This window comes from Pongo abelii, chromosome 7 (assembly GCF_028885655.2).
Source record: "Pongo abelii isolate AG06213 chromosome 7, NHGRI_mPonAbe1-v2.0_pri, whole genome shotgun sequence".
Lineage (NCBI taxonomy): Eukaryota > Metazoa > Chordata > Mammalia > Primates > Hominidae > Pongo > Pongo abelii.
In genome coordinates this window covers 19399869-19420845 of record NC_071992.2, presented here as the reverse complement: position 1 = coordinate 19420845, position 20977 = coordinate 19399869, and the positions used below count along the sequence as shown (strand labels likewise).

At 41.1% G+C, this 20977-nt stretch overlaps 2 protein-coding genes across 12 annotated transcripts in view; one reads left to right on the top strand and one right to left on the bottom strand.

Moving 5' to 3' along the window:
- Positions 1-8193, top strand: part of MTUS1 (microtubule associated scaffold protein 1) — a 160882-nt gene extending 152689 nt beyond the window's left edge. For 8 of the 9 annotated variants that reach the window (XM_063726301.1, XM_063726302.1, XM_024250569.3 and 5 more), the window contains 3 exons: positions 2127-2243; positions 4954-5051; positions 5892-8193. In XM_063726301.1, the coding sequence (XP_063582371.1) occupies positions 2127-2243; positions 4954-5051; positions 5892-6105 (429 nt within the window). In that variant the 3' untranslated portion in view covers positions 6106-8193. 9 annotated transcript variants of the gene reach the window in all.
- PDGFRL (platelet derived growth factor receptor like) overlaps positions 1-20977 on the bottom strand; it is a 75962-nt gene that overhangs the window by 1353 nt on the left and 53632 nt on the right. The window contains exons 5-6 of one of the 3 annotated variants that reach the window (XM_063726526.1): positions 18163-18302; positions 8176-8415 (exon numbers count right to left, since the gene is read on the bottom strand). In XM_063726526.1, coding sequence (XP_063582596.1) covers positions 8326-8415; positions 18163-18302 — 230 coding nt within the window. In that variant the 3' untranslated portion in view covers positions 8176-8325. Of the gene's footprint in view, positions 1-8175; positions 8416-8848; positions 9366-18162; positions 18303-20977 lie in introns of those variants that run through there. The other 2 variants (XM_024251033.3, XM_054561236.2) reach the window with 2 other exon arrangements.

Sequence of the window (20977 nt, the reverse complement as noted above, 5' to 3'; positions counted from 1 at the left end):
TCTCCACTTAAAATCTCTGGCCAGCTCTAGAAAGTGCATGTGTGGATCTCTCAGTGAGACCTTCTGCAAATAATCTCATTGGGAGACCCTGTAGCTATTTGATAACATTAGATGAGCTAATATTCAAAGAAACTTCAGAGCTATTCTAGAAGATTCTTAGGAAGAGTCAGTGATTTCAAAAGAAATCTAAACTCATATGCAGGGATATGCAGGGTGTAAACCTTATTGATGGCTCAGGAAACAGGTTTGAAAGAGCTTCCGGTACACAAAGGGGATTCTTCTACTGCAGCCACTTTTGAAAAGCTAAGGCAGAGTCAGATTGAGGAACACAGAAACATACAACCGCTTCTGCCACGTAAGTATGCTGAGGCTGCGGAAAAAGAGTGTGTCTCTGTAGTCCGGGAGAAAGGGATGGGCTGGCAGAGTAGGAGGAGAAAATGCAGAGGGTACAAGTCTTGTAAATGCTCTAATTTTAAAACTGACGGTAAGTTATGCGGTTTCCCTCTAACAAAAATGAGGTAGGATTCGCTATTTTCAAGGTAAAAAAAAAAAAAATGCTGTGTACGAGGATAACACTGTATAAAATGCATGAAATTTAAAAATTGATACTTAGTATTTGTACGTATTTATGGGCTACATTTGATGTGTTGAGACAATCATAGACTGTGTAATGCCCAAGTCAGGGTATTTAGGGTATCTGTCATCTTTATCATTTCTTTGTGTTTAGAACATTCCATATCTTCTCTTGTAGCTATTTTGAAGTACACATTATTGTTAACTATAGTCACCCTACTATGTTATTGAACACTAGAACCTATTCCTTCTGTCTAGCTGTATGTTTGGATGCATTAACCAACCTCTCCTCATCCCACCCCCCCACCTCTCACCATAAACACGCATACCTCTCCCAGCCTCGGGGAACTATCTGAAGAACCTAGAATTAAAGATGTGAGTATTAGTCCCTGCCCTGACCCTTTCCAGCTCTGGAAGCTTTCCTGATCTTTCCTGAGTAGGTCGCTTAACCCGTGGAACACGTTTCCTCTTTCTGTGTGAAGTAAGGGGTTTGGATTAAGTAATCCCTGAAGACCCCTTCCTGGATTCTCCCTAAGGATTGGTCCAGAGCAGAAACCACTGCCCTGGAAGATAAGCTTGATGAGCCACACCACTGACTCTTACCTAAGACGTTCCTTCATTAAACATACGTGATCAGTGGACCTTATGGTGTTCTTCTGTAGCATAAATTTTGGATGGTTTAGTTGAATTTCCGAATAAAGCAAGGAGTGGGTAGGCGGTGGTGGGAAATCCACACTGATGGTGTGCTCTCAGAGGACGCCTCCCCTGATGTAGCATTTATTTTGGAGAGTTTTGTGTTTTTGAGACAGGGTCTTGTTCTGCCACCAGGCTAGAATGCAGTGGTGTGTTCACAGTTCACTGCAGCCTTGACCTCCTGGCTCAGTTGATTCTCCCTCCTCAGCCTTCTGAGTAGCTGGGACTGTAGGCATATGCCATTATGCCTGGCAAACTTGTAATTTTTGGAGAGAAATTTTAATAGGCTATGTACTCCATGCCGTGTATACTGGGGTGTCACAATATAAAATGATAGTATTACATCTGCCCTAGAAGTATGGCCCGGTCAACATAGCCTGATAATAACGAAAATCCAAAGACTCAGGACATTGTTATCCCTGTTGTTTTCCAGAGAGCCATATAATGCACTGCTTTTTCTTTCCTGATCAGTTTGTTTGGTAGGAGAGAACTGTTGTTCCCTGTTCTCCCCGCAAATGCCAATAACTGACTCACACATTGCCTCATCTCCAGCCAAGATTCTGTTTTGTACGTAAGCAAGGTTTTTCTCTTGATACAATAACATGTTTGATGCAACTCACATTTTTGCATATTAAGTTACTGATAAATAAGTGAAATGTTTGCTTTCAATATTAGGACTAGTCTTTGACATTAAGGTGCTCTTGTTTTTCACGTCTTTCTTTGAAATTGCTCTAAGATGATGAACATCTGTTGCTTGCTACTTGTCTAATGTCTAAATCTAATCGAAGATTCTTTATGTTAAGAATTTGAACTACGTGAGTGGGTGGAATAAGAGCAGTATCTTGCTATGTCCTTTCCAGAAAAATCCTCAGATCATGTATCTGGAACAGGAGTTAGAAAGCCTGAAAGCTGTGTTAGAGATCAAGAATGAGAAACTGCATCAACAGGACATCAAGTTAATGAAAATGGAGAAACTGGTATGTTTCCTTCAGAATGAATGAGGATCTTACAAATGGGGTAATATCTGTGAAATGGAGCCTTGTATTTTAGAACTATGGAGTTGGGTTAACTGCTCCTAAAGATATTTAGAAATTATACAAAAGATAAAGTTTACATTTCTTTGCCAAGTTTGCTCAATATTTATTCATTGCTGCCTCCTAGAATGTTTTCTTTTTCAAGGAACATGTAAAACAGTACCCAGTCCTTGGAAAAAGTACAACAAACAAATCAGGCTTATATTTCAGTGGTATTTTGAATCTTCACCTGCGTAAGAAAAATGTTTAAATATCTATGTAAAATCAGTACTTTAATATACCACCCACCCTGGACAGGTTTCTTAGGTCCAAAACAGTTGGGTATGTTTAATAGAAATGAATAGCAATACAATCTACCAAAATTCTTCATCTTGCTTCTTGCGAATTAGCATGTGATAAAAGAATTGTGGGCTGGGCACAGTGGCTCATTCCTGTAATGCCAGCAGTTTAGGGAGGTTGAGGTGGGTGGATCACTTGAGATCAGGAGTTCGAGACCAGCCTGGCCAACATGGTGAAACCCTGTCTCTACTAAAAATATAAAAATTAGCCAGGTGTGGTGGTGGGTGCCTATAATCCCAGCTACTGGGGAGGTGGAGGTTCCACTGAGGTGAGATGGCGCCATTGCATTCCAGCCTGGGCAACATAGCAAGACTCCATCTCAAAAAAAAAATTGTGCTATAATAAGATTAATCCATTTGGACAAGTAGCAGGTGTTACCAAAAATATGAATAACATTCACTTTGCAGTGTCTAGAACACAGAACGATGTCAGTGTGAGTGGCACGTTCAGTGTTCAGCGTCAGTCTTGGCCCGGCCCTGAAATACAGCTGCTGCCAGCCAGGACTCTAACCAAGTTGGCAGAGCTTAGCAAGGCAGCTTAAGTGATCCCCGCCCTCACTGTCCAGCTACCGCATGCTGCTGGCCTCTTCTCCCCACAGTGATGAGTGACTCAGGCTTCTACAAGTGCCTCATTCAAACCCAAACCAGCCCTGGACAGTAGGGGACACGGGGGACCTCTCTGCTGTTTGGTTTGTGTTGGTTTGGGGTTTGGTTTTCTTCTGGAGACTATGACTTCTGTATGGCCAAGCCCCTATGTGGATATAACAGCATTTTGAATTATCAGGAAATTTTTGTAAAGGAAGGAAAGGAACTCATGGTTGTTAATGGACCCAACCTAGTATACATACCAGTTCCTGCCAAAGGTCGTCCTGTTCGACTGAGTCTGGTATCTTCTAATCTGTTATTCATGGATGACTCAGATGATCCTGTTAATAGGACTGCTCCATATGCCATTCATGCATCAAAAGTTTCAAAAAATCATGTGCAATAAATCAGACTTCGCTGTAAACTTACCAACACATTTAATTTTTGTTGATCTACTATTTGTTTCTTGCCATGCCCCAGAGGTATCCTGATAATATGCATCAGCCTTGCATTGTGTATGTGTGGAAGAATGAGTTGATAAAATGAGAGGGAAACCCACTGTTCCCTTCATATTTGTAAATTACAGGCCTCTGATGAAATTAAGAGACTTAGAAGCACGGGAAGTTTTCTAAGAAAGACAGCTTTGCCATGAAGCTGGCACTGCCGATAATCAGCTCTGTGACATTATCAGGACTAGTTTTCCTAGGATGAGATAATATTTGAAGGACAAAACCTCCCAATCTCGAATTCCAGGGTTTTTTTCCACATTGTTTTATCTGGGAATCCTTCATAACTACTGAACGTAGAATCCTTTTCTGGAAAGTGATTTAACCCAAACGGCTTGTCCTGAGCTGCTTCTGGATAACAGCATGTCTTAAGAACAATCGGGCTCCAAACTAAGCAACCTACTCAAAGCGCGTTAGTCCTGCTACAAGGACAAGGACTTAGACTTAATTCTGACCGAGTTATAATACGGCCTCTTCATAAAGCCTTACCTTTAGAAAGTGAGTGGAGGATGGAATCAGGTCTTCATCATGTTAAGTGATTAAACGTCCTCAGGCATCTTATCCTTTCATCTCTCTGCTGATGAGTTTGTTTGTCTTGAAAGATCAGCCTGCACAGGACAGCAAGCGAACAGACCTATCTTCAGCTGACCTGAGGAGACTCGCGGAGTGTTACTTCTTTGATGGGATGCTCTGAGAGCTCTGTCAAATTGCAGCTTTGTGTGGCCACTCAGAGGCAAATGCTGAAGAATTATCATGAAACTGAGTTCAAGTCCATAGTAAACGTTGCCAGGGACTGTGAATTGTTGGCCTATCAGTTTTTATCAGATGTGGGAATCTTTTTTTTTTTTTTTCCAGCAAAATTCACCGTAAGAAGATACATAAGCTTTGATAAGTGTGGGCAGTGTGTTAGCAGGGTTTATTTCACATTGAAACAGAAAGAGGCACCAATTCTTAGAGAATTCCAAAACAGCGTGACCTGGAACAAATCTGTTACCCACTTGTATCAGTATTTAAGTGGCCTGGCATACATGTTTTAAAAATACTCAGCTGCTCCATTTTGCTGTTTTAAAATCTTTTTCAGTATGTTAGTGTGTAAGTATTTTAATATGGTATTGCATTTTCCTTAATTAAATCTCCAAAGTATGCTTGTGTCGTGAGGTGCCTTAAGAAATGAGGGTTTTTAAAAAATATTGTATAAATGTTGGAATTCTTGTTTATGCCAAGGTGGACAACAACACAGCATTGGTTGACAAATTGAAGCGATTCCAGCAGGAGAATGAAGAATTAAAAGCTCGGATGGATAAGCACATGGCAATTTCAAGGTAAACATAAAACAGTGCTGTTTCTCCCAAGCTCCCCGCTCCCTTGCACATCCGGTGTACTTTCTGGACACGGTCTACCCGTGCACCTCCTGGAAATATGATGGAAGCAGATGGTTAAAGGGGCATTGATTTCTCTCTGGAAAATACGATTGTAGTAGTTCATGCTTTTACGAAAGCGGCCTGAACTGTACACTGAGACCCAGGCCAGCAAGCCTGCTCCCACGGCCTCTGGCTGCCTCTGAGAATGCTTTCAGACAAAGAGCAACAGAAAACCAAATAGAAAACAGCCCCCAACATAAGATAGTCATAAAACATGTCGAATATTTGCAAAAGTGGCACTCAGCCTACTATGAAATTGCCCAAAAAGTACAGTTATTATTACATATTTTTTTGAGATGAGGTCTCACTTTGTTGCCCAGGCTGGAGTACAGTGGTGTGATCTTAGCTTACTGCAGCCTCCACCTCCTGGGCTCAAGCAATCCTCCCACCTCAGCCTCCTGAGTAGCTAGCTGGGACTACAGGCGCATGTCACCATGGTTGGCTAATTTTTGTATTAATAGAGACGGAGTTTTGCCATGTTGCCCAAGTTGGTCTCGAACTCCTGGCCTCAAGTTATCCACCCAGCTTGGCCTCCCAAGGTGCCAGGATTACAGGCATGAGCCACCACACCCGGCCTGTATTTGGGTTTCTTAGCCAGCCAAATACCTGTGACCTTGTGCAGGATTCTGTTTTATCCCAAAGGAATAATTTTGGACTTTAAAGTTTCAAATGCTAATTAAAATTTTTCAAGTTTTTTTTTTTTACATAGATCTCATGGTTTCTGGCTTTTTTTTCTTCAAGGCAACTTTCCACAGAGCAGGCCGTTCTGCAAGAGTCGCTGGAGAAGGAGTCGAAAGTCAACAAGCGACTCTCTATGGAAAACGAGGAGCTTCTGTGGAAGCTGCACAATGGGGACCTGTGTAGCCCCAAGAGATCCCCCACGTCCTCCGCCATCCCTTTCCAGTCACCAAGGAATTCGGGCTCCTTCCCCAGCCCCAGCATTTCACCCAGATGACACCTCCCCAAAGTCCACAGACTCTCGGAAAGCATTTTGATACAGGTCTGCAGGACTGACCCCAAGGAGGAATATGGGCACAGAGGTATATCAGCACACGTGTGATCACCGTAGGATAACTGGAGCGTCACCACTGCCGGAATCTCAGCTTCTGAGACTGGAACTCTGGAGGAAGACTTTTGCCTCCGTCCAAAAGATTCCTCCAAAAAAAGATGTCGGCATCGACACGGACGTTGTTGCACAAAGCACTTAAAGAACGAGAGCATCTTGTTCATCGCCTTTTTCACCTAAGCATAGGGGGAAAAACTCTCAGGGCCCTATTAAGATAAAGATTTATAACCTTTGTAATGTTCTTCACCACAGACACCTTCTTGTGAGTTTTCAGTCTGACCGTGGGGGTGGGGGGGTGTGAATGAAATGGATGTCACAGAGTGTCATGTGTCTGATGCAGCCTCCTTTGCTGTGTATTAAATGTCAAAATCTGAATATATCTGGATATGTACTAATCAAATAATAATCAGCGTATACATTTCAGCCAAAGCCATAGAAGAAAAAGCAATAGTTGCTTGAATTATGATCATCTACCACCAACTCTGCTCAGCCCTGTAACAGGGTAGGGAGAGGGTATAACAGGAAAAGCTTTGACTTGTCCCTGTGTATACATTCTCTGTATCTTTTGGGGTTAACTTCTTGGCAGTTTTTCAGTGTTCAGCCATGTCAGTTGAAACTAGATTTTTCACTTACCCATGTGAGCCTAACACTATCCTATAATTTGTTTTCTCAGGCTATGTGTAAATGTAGAGCCCTAATTTTTGTATTAAAAAACAAACTGTATAAAGAAAAAGGGCAGTACCAATGGATTTTTCCGCCTTATTTTTACCTTTGATCTATCCTTGCAGATTTAACCGGTCTTCTTCTCTCCCATTATTCTCATTTTCCTTTTACCTTTCTCCACCATCCAGAACCACAAAAGCAAACCTTCTACCTCCTACCTACTTTTCTCTGGGACAAGGATAAAGGAATATGATTTTCCAGAGCCCCAGAGCCAGCTCATCTTCCAGGTGCTGAAACCACTTTCCAAATAAAGTAAAGCCTGGATTTGATATTACACATTTTGGGAAATCTTAGAATAAAGAACGAGAAAAAGGAAGTCATTGGCTAATATAATTAAGAAAGGTAGGATTCAGTGCGTACCAATGATGCAGTATTTGATTGATAGAGGAAAACAGTCTGGGAGGATCGTGCTCATTTTTCAGGTACCCTTTGAGGAGTCCCTCTGTCTTTGGGAAAGTAGCAGAATGGCCCGCTTCTTTCCCATGAGTGGAAAATGTGGCTCGTCCAACTCTCCTCCAAGTTGCATTTCAGTTTCTTTCCAAAACTTATTACCTCTCCTAATCCTGAGACTTTGGAAAAGGTGGAAGGAAGAACTGTTGCTTTATCTCCCCCTCCCCGCATGTGTCAACATTGCGATGTCAGTATTTACTCATCTACATTCAGTGGCTGTACAAATACTGCCGTAGTAAGAAGAGATTCAGGATGCTAGAGGTGAATATTTGGGTCATTTACATGTACACTACATAGCAAGTTGATACTCATGTTGCATGTTCTTTTAAATTAGTGATTTTGTGTCTTAAGTCTTTAACTTCCAATAGTTTATCATGTATGTAACCTTCCATGTTTGCTTCTGATAAATGGAAATGTAGATTCACTGCCACTTCATGGGATATCTCTGCTCACGCTTCCAAGTTGTTCTCAATGACATTAGCCAAAGTTGGGTTTGCCATTCATCCCCTCGGCATGGTAAATCTTGTGTTGTTCCCTGCCGTCCTCCGTATTACGTGACTGGGAAATAAATCTCATAGCAGTTAATATAAAACATCTTCGGAGGATGGGAGAGAACAGGAGAGAAGATGGGAAACAAAATAGAGAATTTTTAAGATTTTGTTTAAACCAAATGTTTCATGTAGAATGCAAAATGTTGGCACGTCAAAAATATGAATGTGTAGACAACTGTAGTTGTGCTCAGTTTGTAGTGATAGGAAGTGTATTTTACTTTGATCAAATAAATAATGCTGGAATACTCAAGAATTGCATCCTCTGACCTCCTTCATTCTTCAAATTCTTCATTTTTACAGCCCTGTGACACCACAGTGAAGAGCGTATCTCCTCTTAGTTTATTTCCCAGGAATTTCCACTGCAACTGCAGAATTGCTCATGGGCTCACAGAGCTGGAGTTAGAGCTAAGCTCTTCTTCTCTAAATTCAAAGCTATCTGTTTTTGACAAATTTTGGCTGGTTGTAACAATTTCTGCTGTATAAGAAAATTGGACAAACTTGGTAAATATTTTTGAATATGGTAAAAAATGTCTAAAAGTTGAATGTTCTTAGTCTATGCATCTATTTCATATTGAAAGCTAAACTTGTAAAAACATGTTCTAGGTATTGAATAGACTAATCTACAATTATACCTTTGAGTGCAGCAGTTGAAAAAAATGAAGTGTACATGATTTTTTTCAATACCTTCATAAATTAACTCACATTTGTTAAAGTTGCTACTAAGACAAAATGACATTTCTAAGCATTTGAATCTGGAGTTGTTGCTTGTGGGTCAGTAGTTGAACTGTATCTAGTACATTTTAAAATTCTAACATATTGTGGTGATATAAAAGAGAATACTTGGTATTGACCACGTATCACCACCACCAAGTCTTTCTGGATGTATTTTAAGCCAACTTAACTTAAAAAACACTTATCCCACTTTTTATTTTTTACAAAAACTTGCTCATTTAATAGAAATGATTATATAAAATTGTTTACACATGTATAAAAACTAGGAACACGTATGTAGGTAAGCAGTCAAAATCATGCTTTCTGTCAGAAAAGTTAACACTTCTGTGAATAGACTGGATGACTTCCTTTTAGTTTGGATGTCTGGGTCGGACTCACAAGACGCTGGGGTTGGGGTTTGGTGCTTGACATCAGCCTCTGGCAAAGCACTAATAAAAGGAACCCCAAAGCTGACTGAGTACACAAATGGGCTTTCCATAAGTTCATTACACTTCCTTTTCCAAGTCAGGAAAACTCAACAGTGGTAGCTACTGTGGTCTGTCCTTGAAGATTCTGAGCAGTGCAAATGTAATATCCTGCATCAATCGTCTCAAAGTCTTCCACTGTAATGACACTCTGGGAGATTCTCGTGGTGTGTCCCAGTCCTCTGTGGATCAACCTCCAAGTGTCTTGGATCATCACAGGCCTTTCATCCTGTTTAACGACACCCACACAGACTGAAGCACGAGGGACAAGCTGCTATAAACAGCTCCCACTCACCCAACACTGTTGAGTGTTCCTTTCAAAGAGCAAAGCACATGCTTATAAAAGACTGTTTAGTATGCGTAGCTCATAAGCTGTGGAAGCTTCTACACTGGAATCATTTTAGGCTGCATTTTTTCCAAACAGCCTTGAATTTCATTACATTGTTTGGCACTGTCTTTCTGCCCTTTTCTTCTGTAAGGTTTTACTTAGTCTAAAATGTATGCTTTTAGAACTCCAAGGAAGTGGAACTGGTATTAAGCATAAGCAGGGACAAAATTTTCCACTGGTCCCGTTCTTCACATTGCCCACTTTCTTTTCCTAGCTAAGTGGTTCTTACCTACAGAACTGAAAGTCAGTCACCTGAAAAAGCACCCACTGTATAAATGACTAAGAGCTCCCAATTGCTCAGATTTGGGAGAGGGAGAAGTATGATTAGGCCAATGTGCCTTAGGACTCTAGTGGGAGAAAAGTTGTACCAAGGATGGGTAAGATAATGTACTACGACAGGACCCCTATTTCTAGAAAGTGCGATGGTCACTTTTGAGATGTCCAGCCAACTCTGGTGATAAGAACATAGCATTTTCTGAATTCATTTAACAGAACTAATATATTACTAAGTGAATACCTTTTCTCATAAAATACCAAATAGCAATGTGGGGGGGGGGGACCTCTATTGAAAATCATCAATGTCCTGTAAGTATGACCGACACGTTTGATAATCAAGTGCCTGGTACCAGGATGCCGGAAAACACTATACCCCAGAGACAGTTATTTTCTACCAATCACAGCCCGTAGGCCAGAAGGATGTCAGCTACTGAATGTGTCTCGTGGAGGCCAAATCTCTTCTGGCAACAAAGGGATTATTCCGTGCTGGTAGCAGAGCTGTTATTTTAGCAAGCAGAACATGTACAAGGGCTAAATATGCTGCAATTGCTTTTATGAGAAGTCTACTTTAAAATTATCTCTGGCCTCACAGCACCTTTTTGGCATGGTTTATGCCCACTTGGTGGATGTCTGCTCAGAGCAGCTTGCCATGGGCACAGCTTGTATAGAGAACACTCTAACCAAGTGAAACACAGGGGTACAAAGAAGCAGCAGAAAGAGCGCTATGGGCTCTCTCAGTCCCCAAGGAAGCCATTTCTGACTTTGTCTCACAGAGATCCTTGGAGAGGGCTACCAGAGAAACTGGGAAAAGACCACAGGGAGAAGGAAACTTCTAGCTGAACTTTGTAACAATTTTGACCAAACACAAAGTTTCCTGGACAGAACTCGGGTGAGGGGGTGAAGCAGGAGTGCAGACACAGCACAGAAACCATGGCAGGTAGGAGATGTGAAATCTGAAAGCCCTGTTTGCTTTCTTAGCTGAGAGGCTGGTAGCCTGGGGCAAGTTCTCAACCCTGCTCATCCACTGCCTAGAAACAAACTTGGTGCTGTTGGCAGGGACAGAGGGAGTGAGACTGGCCCTTTGGGCTACATGGGAGCCGGGTGAGGCCTGTAACTGCTGGCTTTCCCCCACTTCCCTGGTGACCTGCATGACACAGCAGAGCAGCCATAATCCCCTGAGGAACATAACCCCATTGGCCTGAGAACCATACCCCCAATCCCAACAGCAGCCATAGCAAGACCTGCCCAAGGAGAGTGTCTGAGCTCAGACACACCTAGCCCACCCCCAACTAATGGTCTTTTTCTACCCACCCTGGTAGCCGAAGACAAAGGACATAATCTCTTGGGAGCTCTAGGGTCCTGCCCAGCACCTGATCCTCCCTATACTACTGCAGCTAATGCTCTCTTTAAAGTGCCACCTCCTGGCAGAAGACCAACACAAAACTAGTGCAATAAACAAAACTACAACTAAGGACCCTCACAGAGTTCATCCATTTCACTCCCCTGCCACCTCCATCAGCAGGTGCTGGCATCCATGGCTGAGACACCTGAGACATCAAAGGACTCTGTACAGGCACTACCCAGTACCAGCCCAGAGCCCAGTAACTCTGCTGGGTGGCTAGATACAGAAGAGAAATAACAATCACTGCAGTTTGGCTCTCAGGAAGCCCCACACATAGGGGAAGGGGGAGAGCACTGTATCAAGACAGCACCCCATGGGACAAAAGAATATGAAGAGCAGCACTTGAGCCCCAAATCTTCCCTCTACCATAGTCTACCCAAATGAGAAGGAACCAGTAAAACAATTCTGATATTTCAAAACAAGTTTCTTTAACACCCCAGAAGATCACACTAGCTCACCAGCAATTGATCCAAACCAAAAAGAAATCCCTGAAGTGCCAGAAAAAGAATTCAGAAGGTCAGTTATTAAGCTACTCAAGGAGGCATCAGAGAAAGGTGAACTCCAACTTAATTAAATCAAAAAAGACACAGGATATGAAGGGAAAAATCTTCAGTGAAATAGACAGCAAAAATATAAAACAATCATAATTTCTGGAAATGAAGAACACACTTAGAGAAATGCAAAATACATTGGAAAGTCTCAGCAATAGAACTGAACAACCAGAACAAAGAACTTCAGAACGCGAACATCAGATTTTTGGACTAACCCAATCAAACAAAGACAAAGAAAAAAGAATTTAAAAGAATGAACAAAGCCTCCAAGAAGTTTGGGATTATATTAAACAACCAAACCTAAGAATAATTGGTGTTCCTGGGGAAGAAGAGAAATCTAAAAGTTTGAAAGACATATTTGAGGGAACAATCAAAGAAAACTTCCCCGGCCTTGCTAGAGAGCTACACATCTGAATACAAGAAGCTGAAAGAACACCTGAGAAATTCATCGCAAAAAGATCATCACCTAGGCACATAGTCATCAGGTTATCTAAAGTCAAGACGAATGAAAGAATCTTAAGAGCTGTGAGGCAAAAGCACCAGGTAACTTATAAAGGAAAACATGTCAGATTAACAACAGATTCCTCAGCAGAAACCCTACAAGCTAGAAGAAATTGAGGCCCTACCTTCGGCCTCCTTAAACAAAAGAATCATCAGCCAAGAATTTTGTGTACAACAAAACTAAGCTTCATAAATGAAGGAGAGATACAGTCTTTTTCAGACAAACAAATGCTGAGAAAATTCACCACTACAAACTCAGCACTACAAGAAATGCTAAAAGGAGCTCTAAATATTGAAACAAATCCTTGAAATACACCAAAATAGAACCTTCTTAAAGCATAAATCTCATAGGACCTATAAAACAAAAACACAATAAATAAAAACCAAGGTATTCAGGCAACAAATAGCACGATGAATAGAATAGTACCTCACATCTCAATACTACTGTTGAATGTAAATGGCCTAAAAAATGCTCCATTTAAAAGATACAGAATGGCAGAATGGGTAAGAAGTCACCAACCAAGTATCTGCTGTTTTGAAGAGACTCACCTAACAAATAGGACTAACATAAACTTATGGTAAAGGGCTGGGAAAAGATATTCCATGCAAAGGGACACCAAAGTGAGCAGGAGTAGCTATTCTTTTTGTTTGTTTTGTTTTTTTTGAGACGGAGTCTCACTCTGTCGCCCAGACTGGAGTGCAATGGTGCAATCTTGGCTCACTGCAACCTCCACCTCCCAGGTTCAAGTGATTCTTGTGCCTCAGCCTCCTTAGTAGCTGGGATTATAGGTGCAGGCCTGTCTTATAGAGGAGTAGCTGTTCTTATATCAGACAGAACAAACTTTAAAGAAACAGCAGTTAAAAAAGACAAAGAGGGACATTATGTAATGATAAAAGGACTTGCCCAACAGGAAAATATCACAATTTTATATATATATATATTATATATATAATACATATATAATATATATTATAATACATATAATATATATTATAATACATATATTATATATAATATATATATTATATTATATATAATATATATATTATATATAATATATATATTTATATATTAGATATATAATATATATATTTTATATATAAGATATATATTTTATATATTATATATGATATATATATTATATATTATATATATGATATATATTATATATATAATATATATTTTTTATATATTATATATAATATATTTTATATATTATATATAATATATATTATATATTATATATAATATATATATAATATATATATTTTATATATTATATATAATATATATATTATATATTATATATATATAATATATATATTTTATATATTATATATATATAATATATATATATAATATATATATGCACCTAATGCCAGAGCTCCCAAATTTATAAAACAATTACTATTAGACCTAAGAAATGAGCTAGACTGCAACACAGTAATAGTGGGGAACTTCAGTACTCCACTGTCAGCAATAGATAGGTAATCAAGACAGAACATCAACAAAGAAACAATGGATTTATACTATAACCTAGAACAAATGGACTTAAGGGCTATTTACAGAACATTCGACCCAACAACTGCAGAATATACATTCTGTTCATCAGCACATGGAACATTCTCCAAGATAGACCATATCATGAGCCACAAAACAAGTCTCAATAAATTTAAGAAAACTGAAATTATATCAAGTACTCCCTCAGACCACAGTGGAATAAAATTGGAACTCAATCCCAAAAGGAACCCTCAAAACATACAAACACATGGAAATTAAATAACCTGCTCCTGAATGATCACTGGGTCAAGAATGAAATCACAATGAAAGTTAAAAAATTATTTGAACTGAATGAAAATAGTAGCACAACCTATCAAAACCTCTGGTATACAGCAAAGGCAGTGCTAAGAGGAAAGTTCATAGCATTAAATGACTACATCAAAAAGTCTGAAAGAGCACAAACAGACAATCTAAGGTCGCACCTCAAGGACTGGAAAAACCAGAACAAACCAAACCCAAACACAGCAGAAGAAAATAAATAAAGATCTGAGCAGAACTGAATGAAATTGAACCAAAAAAATACAAAAGATAAACAAAAAGCTGATTCTTTGAAAAGATAAATAAAACTGATAGACTATTAATAAAATTAACCAAGAAGATCCAAATAAGCTCAATTAGAAATGAAACAGGAGATATTACAACCAATACCACAGAAATGCAAAAGATCATTCAAGGCTACTGTGAACACCTTTACATACTCAAGCTAGAAAACCTAGAAGGGATGGATAAATTCCTGGAATTATACCACCCTCCTACATTAAACCAGGAAGAAAGAGAAACTCTGAACAGACCAATAACAAGCAGTGAGATTGAAATGGTAATTTAAAAAACTGCCAACAAAAATAAGCCCAGAACCAGATGGATTCACAAATGAATTCTATCAGACATTCTAAGAACTGCTATCAATCCTATCAACATTATTTGACAAGATAGAGAAAGAAGGAATCCTCCCTAAATCATTCTGTGAAGCCAGTATCACCCTAATACCAAAACCAGGAAAGGACATAACAAAAAAGAGAAAACTGTAGACCAACATGTTTGATGAATATAGATGCAAAAATCCTTAACAAAATACTAGCTAACCAAATCCAACAGCGTATCAAAAAGATAGTCCACCATGATCAAATGGGTTTCATACTGGGGTGGTTTAACATACAGAAGACATTAATGAGATACACCACATAGAATTAAAAACAACACATCACATGATCATCTCAACAGACACACAAAAAACATTTGACAAAATCCAGCATCCCTTTATGATTAAAACCGTCAGCAAAATCAGCATACAAGGGACATACCTTAAGGTAATGAAAACCGTCTATACTGAATGGGAAAAAGTTGAAAGCATTTCCCCTGAGAACTGCAACAAGACAAGGATGCCCACTTTAATTCAACAAAGTACTGGAAGTCCTCGCCAGAGCAATCAGACAAGAGAAAGAAATAAAGGGCATCCAAATCGATAAAGAGAAGTCAAACTGTCGCTGTTTGCTGATGATATAATCATATACCTAGAAAACCCTAAAGACTCCTCCAAAAAGCTGCTAGAACTGATAAATGAATTTAGCAAAGTTTCAGGATACAAAATTAATGTAAACAAATCAGTAGCTCTGCTATACACCAACAGCGACCAAGCTGAGAATCAAATCAATAACTCAACCCCTTTTATAATAGCTGCAAAAAATATATATACTCAGAAATATACCTAATTCAGGAGGTGAAAGACCTCTACAAGGAAAACTACAAAACACTGCTGAAAGAAATCATAGATGACACAAACAAATGGAAACACATTGCGTGCTCATGGATGGGTAGAATCAATATAGTGAAAATGACCATACTGCCAAAAGCAATCCACAGATTCAATGCAATTCCCACCAAAATACCGCCACCATTCTTCACACAACTAGAAGAAAAAATCCTAAAATTCATATGGAACCAAAAAAGAGTCTGCATAGCCAAAACAAGACTAAGCAAAAAAAAAAAAAAAAAAAAAAAAAAAAACAAATCTAGAAGCATCACATTACCTGACTTCAAACTATACTATAAGGCCACAGTCACCAAAACAGCGTGGTACTGGTATAAAAATAACACATAGACCAGTGGAACAGAATAGAGAACCCAGAAATAAACCCAAATACTGACAATGATCTTTGACAAAGCAAACAAAAGCATAAAATGGGGAAAGGACACCCTATTCACCAAATGGTGCTGGGATAATTGGCAAGCCAAATGTAGATGAATAAAACTGAATCCTTATCTTTCACCCTATACAAAAGTCAACTCAAGATGGATGAAATACTTAAATCTAAGACCTGACACCATAAAAATTCTAGAAGATAAGAGTGGAAAAACCTTTCTAGACATTGGCTTAGGCAAAGAGTTCATGACCAAGAACCAAAAAGCAAATGCAACAAAAACAAAGATAAATAGATGGGGCTTAATTAAACTAAAAAGCTTCTGCACAGCAAAAGAAATAATCAGTAGAATAAACAGACAACCCACAGAGTGGGAGAAAATTTTTGCAATCTATACATCTGAAAAAGGACTAACACCCAGAATCTACAAGGAACTCAAACAAATCAGCAAGAAAATAACAATCCCATCAAAAATTGGGCTTAGGACATGAATAGACAATTTTCAAAAGATACACCAAAGTCCAACAAACATATGAAAAAGTACTCAACATCACTAATGATTAGGGAAATGCAAATCAAAATCACAATGTGATACCACCTTATTCCTGCAAGAATGGCCATAATTTAAAAATTAAAAAATAATCGATGTTGGCATGGATGTGGTGAAAAGGCAACACTGTTACACTGCTGGTGGGAATGTAAACTAGTACAACCACTATGGAAAACTGTGGAGATTCCTTAAAGAACTAAAAGTAGAACCACCGTTTGATCCAGCAATCCCATTACTGGGTATCTACCCAGAGAAAAAGAAGTCATTATATGAAAAAGATATTTGTACACATGTTTACAGCAGTACAATTCACAAGTGCAAAAATATGGAACCAGCTCAAATGCCCATCAATCAATGAGTGGACAAAGAAATGTAGTATATATACCATGGAATACTACTCAGCCATAAAAAGGAATGAAATAATGGCATTTGCAGCAACCTGGATGGAGACCATTATTCTAATTGAAGTAATTCACAAATGGAAAACCAAACATGGTATGTTCTCACTGTTAAATGCGAGCTAAGCTCTGAGGATGCAAAGACATAAGAATGACACAATGAACTTTGGGGATTCAGGGGAAAGGGTTGTGGGGGGTGAGAGATAAAAGCCTATACATTGGCTACCGTGTACACTGCTCAGGCGATGGATACACCAAAATCTCAGAAATCATCTAAGGAACTTATTCATGTAACAGACACCTACTGTTCTTAAAAACCTATTGAAATCAAAAATGACAAAATATATTAAAAACAAAGAGAACACTGAAGGACCGCAGGAGGAGGTTAGATTAGACTCTAGTTGGCCCAGAAGATGGGATTGAAGATTGAGGTAGAGGCAGGAGGAAAGAGGGAGATCCTTCATTTCCCTTTCCTCCCAATGTCCTTTTATTTTTTTTTTAACTTTTATTTTAGGTTCAGGGGTATATGTGCAAGTGTGTTATATAGGTAAACTCATGTCATGAAATCACAGATCCTTTCCTCACCCGGGTATTAACATTCAGCCTAGTACCCATTAGTTATTTTGCCTGATCCTCTCTCCCTCCTCCCACCCTCCACCCCCAGGTAGGCCCCAGTGGGTGTTCCCCTCTGTATGTGCATGTGTTCTAATCATTTAGCTCCCACTTAAAAGTGAGAACATGAGGTATTTGGTTTTCTGTTTCTGTGTTAGTTTGCTAAGGATAATGACCTCCAGCTCCATTCATGTTCCTGCAAAGGACATGATCTGATTCTTTTTCATGGCTGCATAGTATTCTTTGGTGTATATGTACTACGTTTTCTTTATCCAGTCTACCATTGAAGGGCATTTAGGTTGATTCCATGTCTTTGGTATTGTGAATGGCGCTGCAATGAGCATTACTGTCCTTTCTTAGCTAAGGGTTTAAAAAAAAACCCTGCATATGAAGAGGGTACATTGAGCAAATTGACTAATGAAACTCAATCTTTTATTTCCTGTCCTTAACAAAAAATTCATTTTTAAATATACTGAAACATCTTCAAAAAAAACAAACAAGCCCTGGCCCCCAACATAGCCCCACATGTTTCTTGCACTTCTGAAGTTATGGCATGTAGCACTGGGTGGGGACAAAGCTGTGAATTAAAATGGCTGGCTGAGATGCAGAGGCTGAGATGCAGGTGCTAAGATGCAGGTACAGCACTTACCTTCTGCCCTGGGAAGATCCACGTGAACTCCACCTCCACGTCGGGCTCCCCCAGGACAGTGCAGAGCACACTGATGTCATCCCCACTTTTCACTTTGTTTGAAGAGGCCAAGATGGTTGTTGAGGGAGGGCCACTGGGAACTGGAAGCAAGCAGGAGACAGGCAGAGTGAGACCCTGAGTGTAACCTCAAAAACAAACCTACCGATGCATTCTTTTCCATGGAAAGAGATGGACTTTTCTGCCTTTCTCACAGCTTCCCGACCAGTGCCAGGACGGTGTGAGTCCACCACTTGGGGCCTCCTTTGAAGCCACCTTTACCTGTTCACCTTGGTGGTCTGGAATGGGGTAGGCACCAGGACTCCCAGGACAGCCTCCAAGCCTGTGACTAGGTGAGGAAGCTCAGAGGTCCATCAGTGGCTATGTGAAGAGAATGAAGAGGTGAGGGGAAGAAGTCCCTAGGGAAGAAGCAGGTAGGAAGTACTGGGTGGTGGCGTCCACAGGGATGGCAGGGAGCAGATAGGTGTGTGGCTGTCCGTCCACAGACGAGGAGGAGAAAATCTAAATGTACAGATGTGAAAGATGTTTGGGCATTAGTGCTACCTGGGTCTGCAGTGCCTTTGCCTCATCACGTTTCGGAAGCAAATTTCTTCATTATGGGGAATTCACTCAACAAGCTATTTATTTAGAAATGGGGTCTCTGTCGCCCAGGCTGGAGTGCAGCTGCGCGGTCTCGGCTCACAGCAAGTTCCGCCTCCCGGGTTCACACCATTCTCCTGCCTCAGCCTCCCGAGTAGCTGGGACTACAGGTGCCTGCCAACGGTGGTGCAATCTTAACTCTCTGCAGCCTCAAACTCCTGCATCCTGGAGGAAAGCTCAAGCCATCCTCCCACCTTAGCCTTCTGAGTAGCTAGGATTAAGATATGAGCCACTGCACCTGGCTAGTTTTTCAATTTTTTTGGTCTATATTGCCCAGGCTGATCTCCAACTCATGGCCTCAAGCGATTCTCATGCCTTGGCCTCCCGTAGTGCTGGGATGACAGGTGTGTCAACGAGCAATTTTGATGGCAGCCTTGAGCAAGGCTATGTGCTAGCAGGTGGGCCTAGAGCAGGGAGGGAGATGGACCTGATCACTGAGCCCTTGGAACCTGTATTCTAGCAGAAGGGCCAGACACTGAGTGAGTCATTGTATGGTCAATTTAAAATGCTGTGTTAAAAGCTATGAAGCAGAATCCCAGAGTGCTCCAAAAGGCCAGAATAGAACAGTCTGAGAGCCCGGAAGGGCTTCCTTGAGGAAGCGCTGTTTGAACAAAAATCTCAAGGCCGAGCTTCAGAGACAGGAACAGGAGAAGCAGGGAGGAACCAGCAGGCTGGGAATGCCCATGTTCATGGCCCTGGGTGAGAGGCGGTGGCAGAGTGGAGGAGGGCTGGGGAGAGGAGGGGAGGGAGGAGTGAGACCTGGATGGGGAGGAGGACAGACGTGAGTCCATGTGAGGCCATTCAGGCCACACAGAGGATTTGGACTTTGGTTCTGGGAGAAGTGGGAACCTACTGAATTGTTTAATGAAAATCAGGGGCCGGGCACAGTGGCTCAATCCTGTAATCCCAGCACTTTGGGAGGCTGAGGTGGGCAGATCACCTGAGGTCAGGAGTTCGAGACCAGCCTGGCCAACATGGTAAAACCCCATCTCTACTAAAAGTACAAAATTAGCTGGGCATGGTGGTGCATGCCTGTAATCCCAGATACTGAGCCTGAGACGGGAGAATCACTCGAGCCCAGGAGGTGGAGGTTGCAGTGAGTCGAGATCATGCCACTGCACTCCAGCCTGGGCAACAGAGCAAGACTGTATTTAAAAAAAAAAAAAAAAATCAGCTACAGTGTGGAAAATGGAGTAGAGAAAGAAAAGGTGGACATAGGGGAAATAAGAAGGTATTCACATAAGTCCAGGGCAGAGACAATGCTAGCTTGATCCCTTTTTTGCAGTGAGGATGGAGAGAAACAGTAGGATTTGAAAGTGATTTAATGAAAAAAGTAGAAAGGATCAGGAGGAGAAGGGAGGTCAGTTTGGCTTCCAGCCGCAGGCCTGTCCCCTGGGTGAAGGTAGTGCCATCACTAAGGCAGAGGAGGAGGAAGAACCAGGTCCAGGGAGGATGGCACTGAGGCCAGGGATGGCATGCAGAGGATGGAGGACCCCAAAGCATCTCATTGCACATCTGAGGTGGACGGCAGACACATGGACCTGATGCTCCCAGATCCGGCCACTTCCGTTCACTTGGGAGTTACCAGCGTACAGATGTGAAGCAGGCCCAGGGACAGAACAAGGAGTGGGAAAGAAGGGTGCCTGGGGGAGCATCAGCATTTCAAATTTGATAGAAGGCTAAGAGCTGACCAAGAAGAGTGAGAAAGCTGTGGGGGAGGTGGGGGAAGCTGGGAAAAAATGGAGCCAGGGCAGTGGTGGTTCCCTGCAGGTGAGGTGGAATCCAGTGGTACAGGGACCGATTTTAATGGCATGGGGGTCCCCGAGTACCTTGGCAACAGTCGTTTTGGTGGAAGTCAAGGGAGAAGGCCAGATGGAGTGGGCGGAGGAGTGTGTGGGAGGAAAGGAAGTGGAGAGGGACATGGAGAGCTCTTTCATTCAGGGACTTGGTTCTAGTGGGAAAGAGTGATGGGCTCAGCAAAACACTGGGGGAGGTGGAGCAGGGGCTGTGAGAGGGGACTGTGGCCTCTAACTCAGAGCTGCTGGACTCACCATGGAGCCTGCATGTGACAGGAAGAGCAGAAAGCAGGCTTGGATCAATTGTTGGGACTGAAGATTTT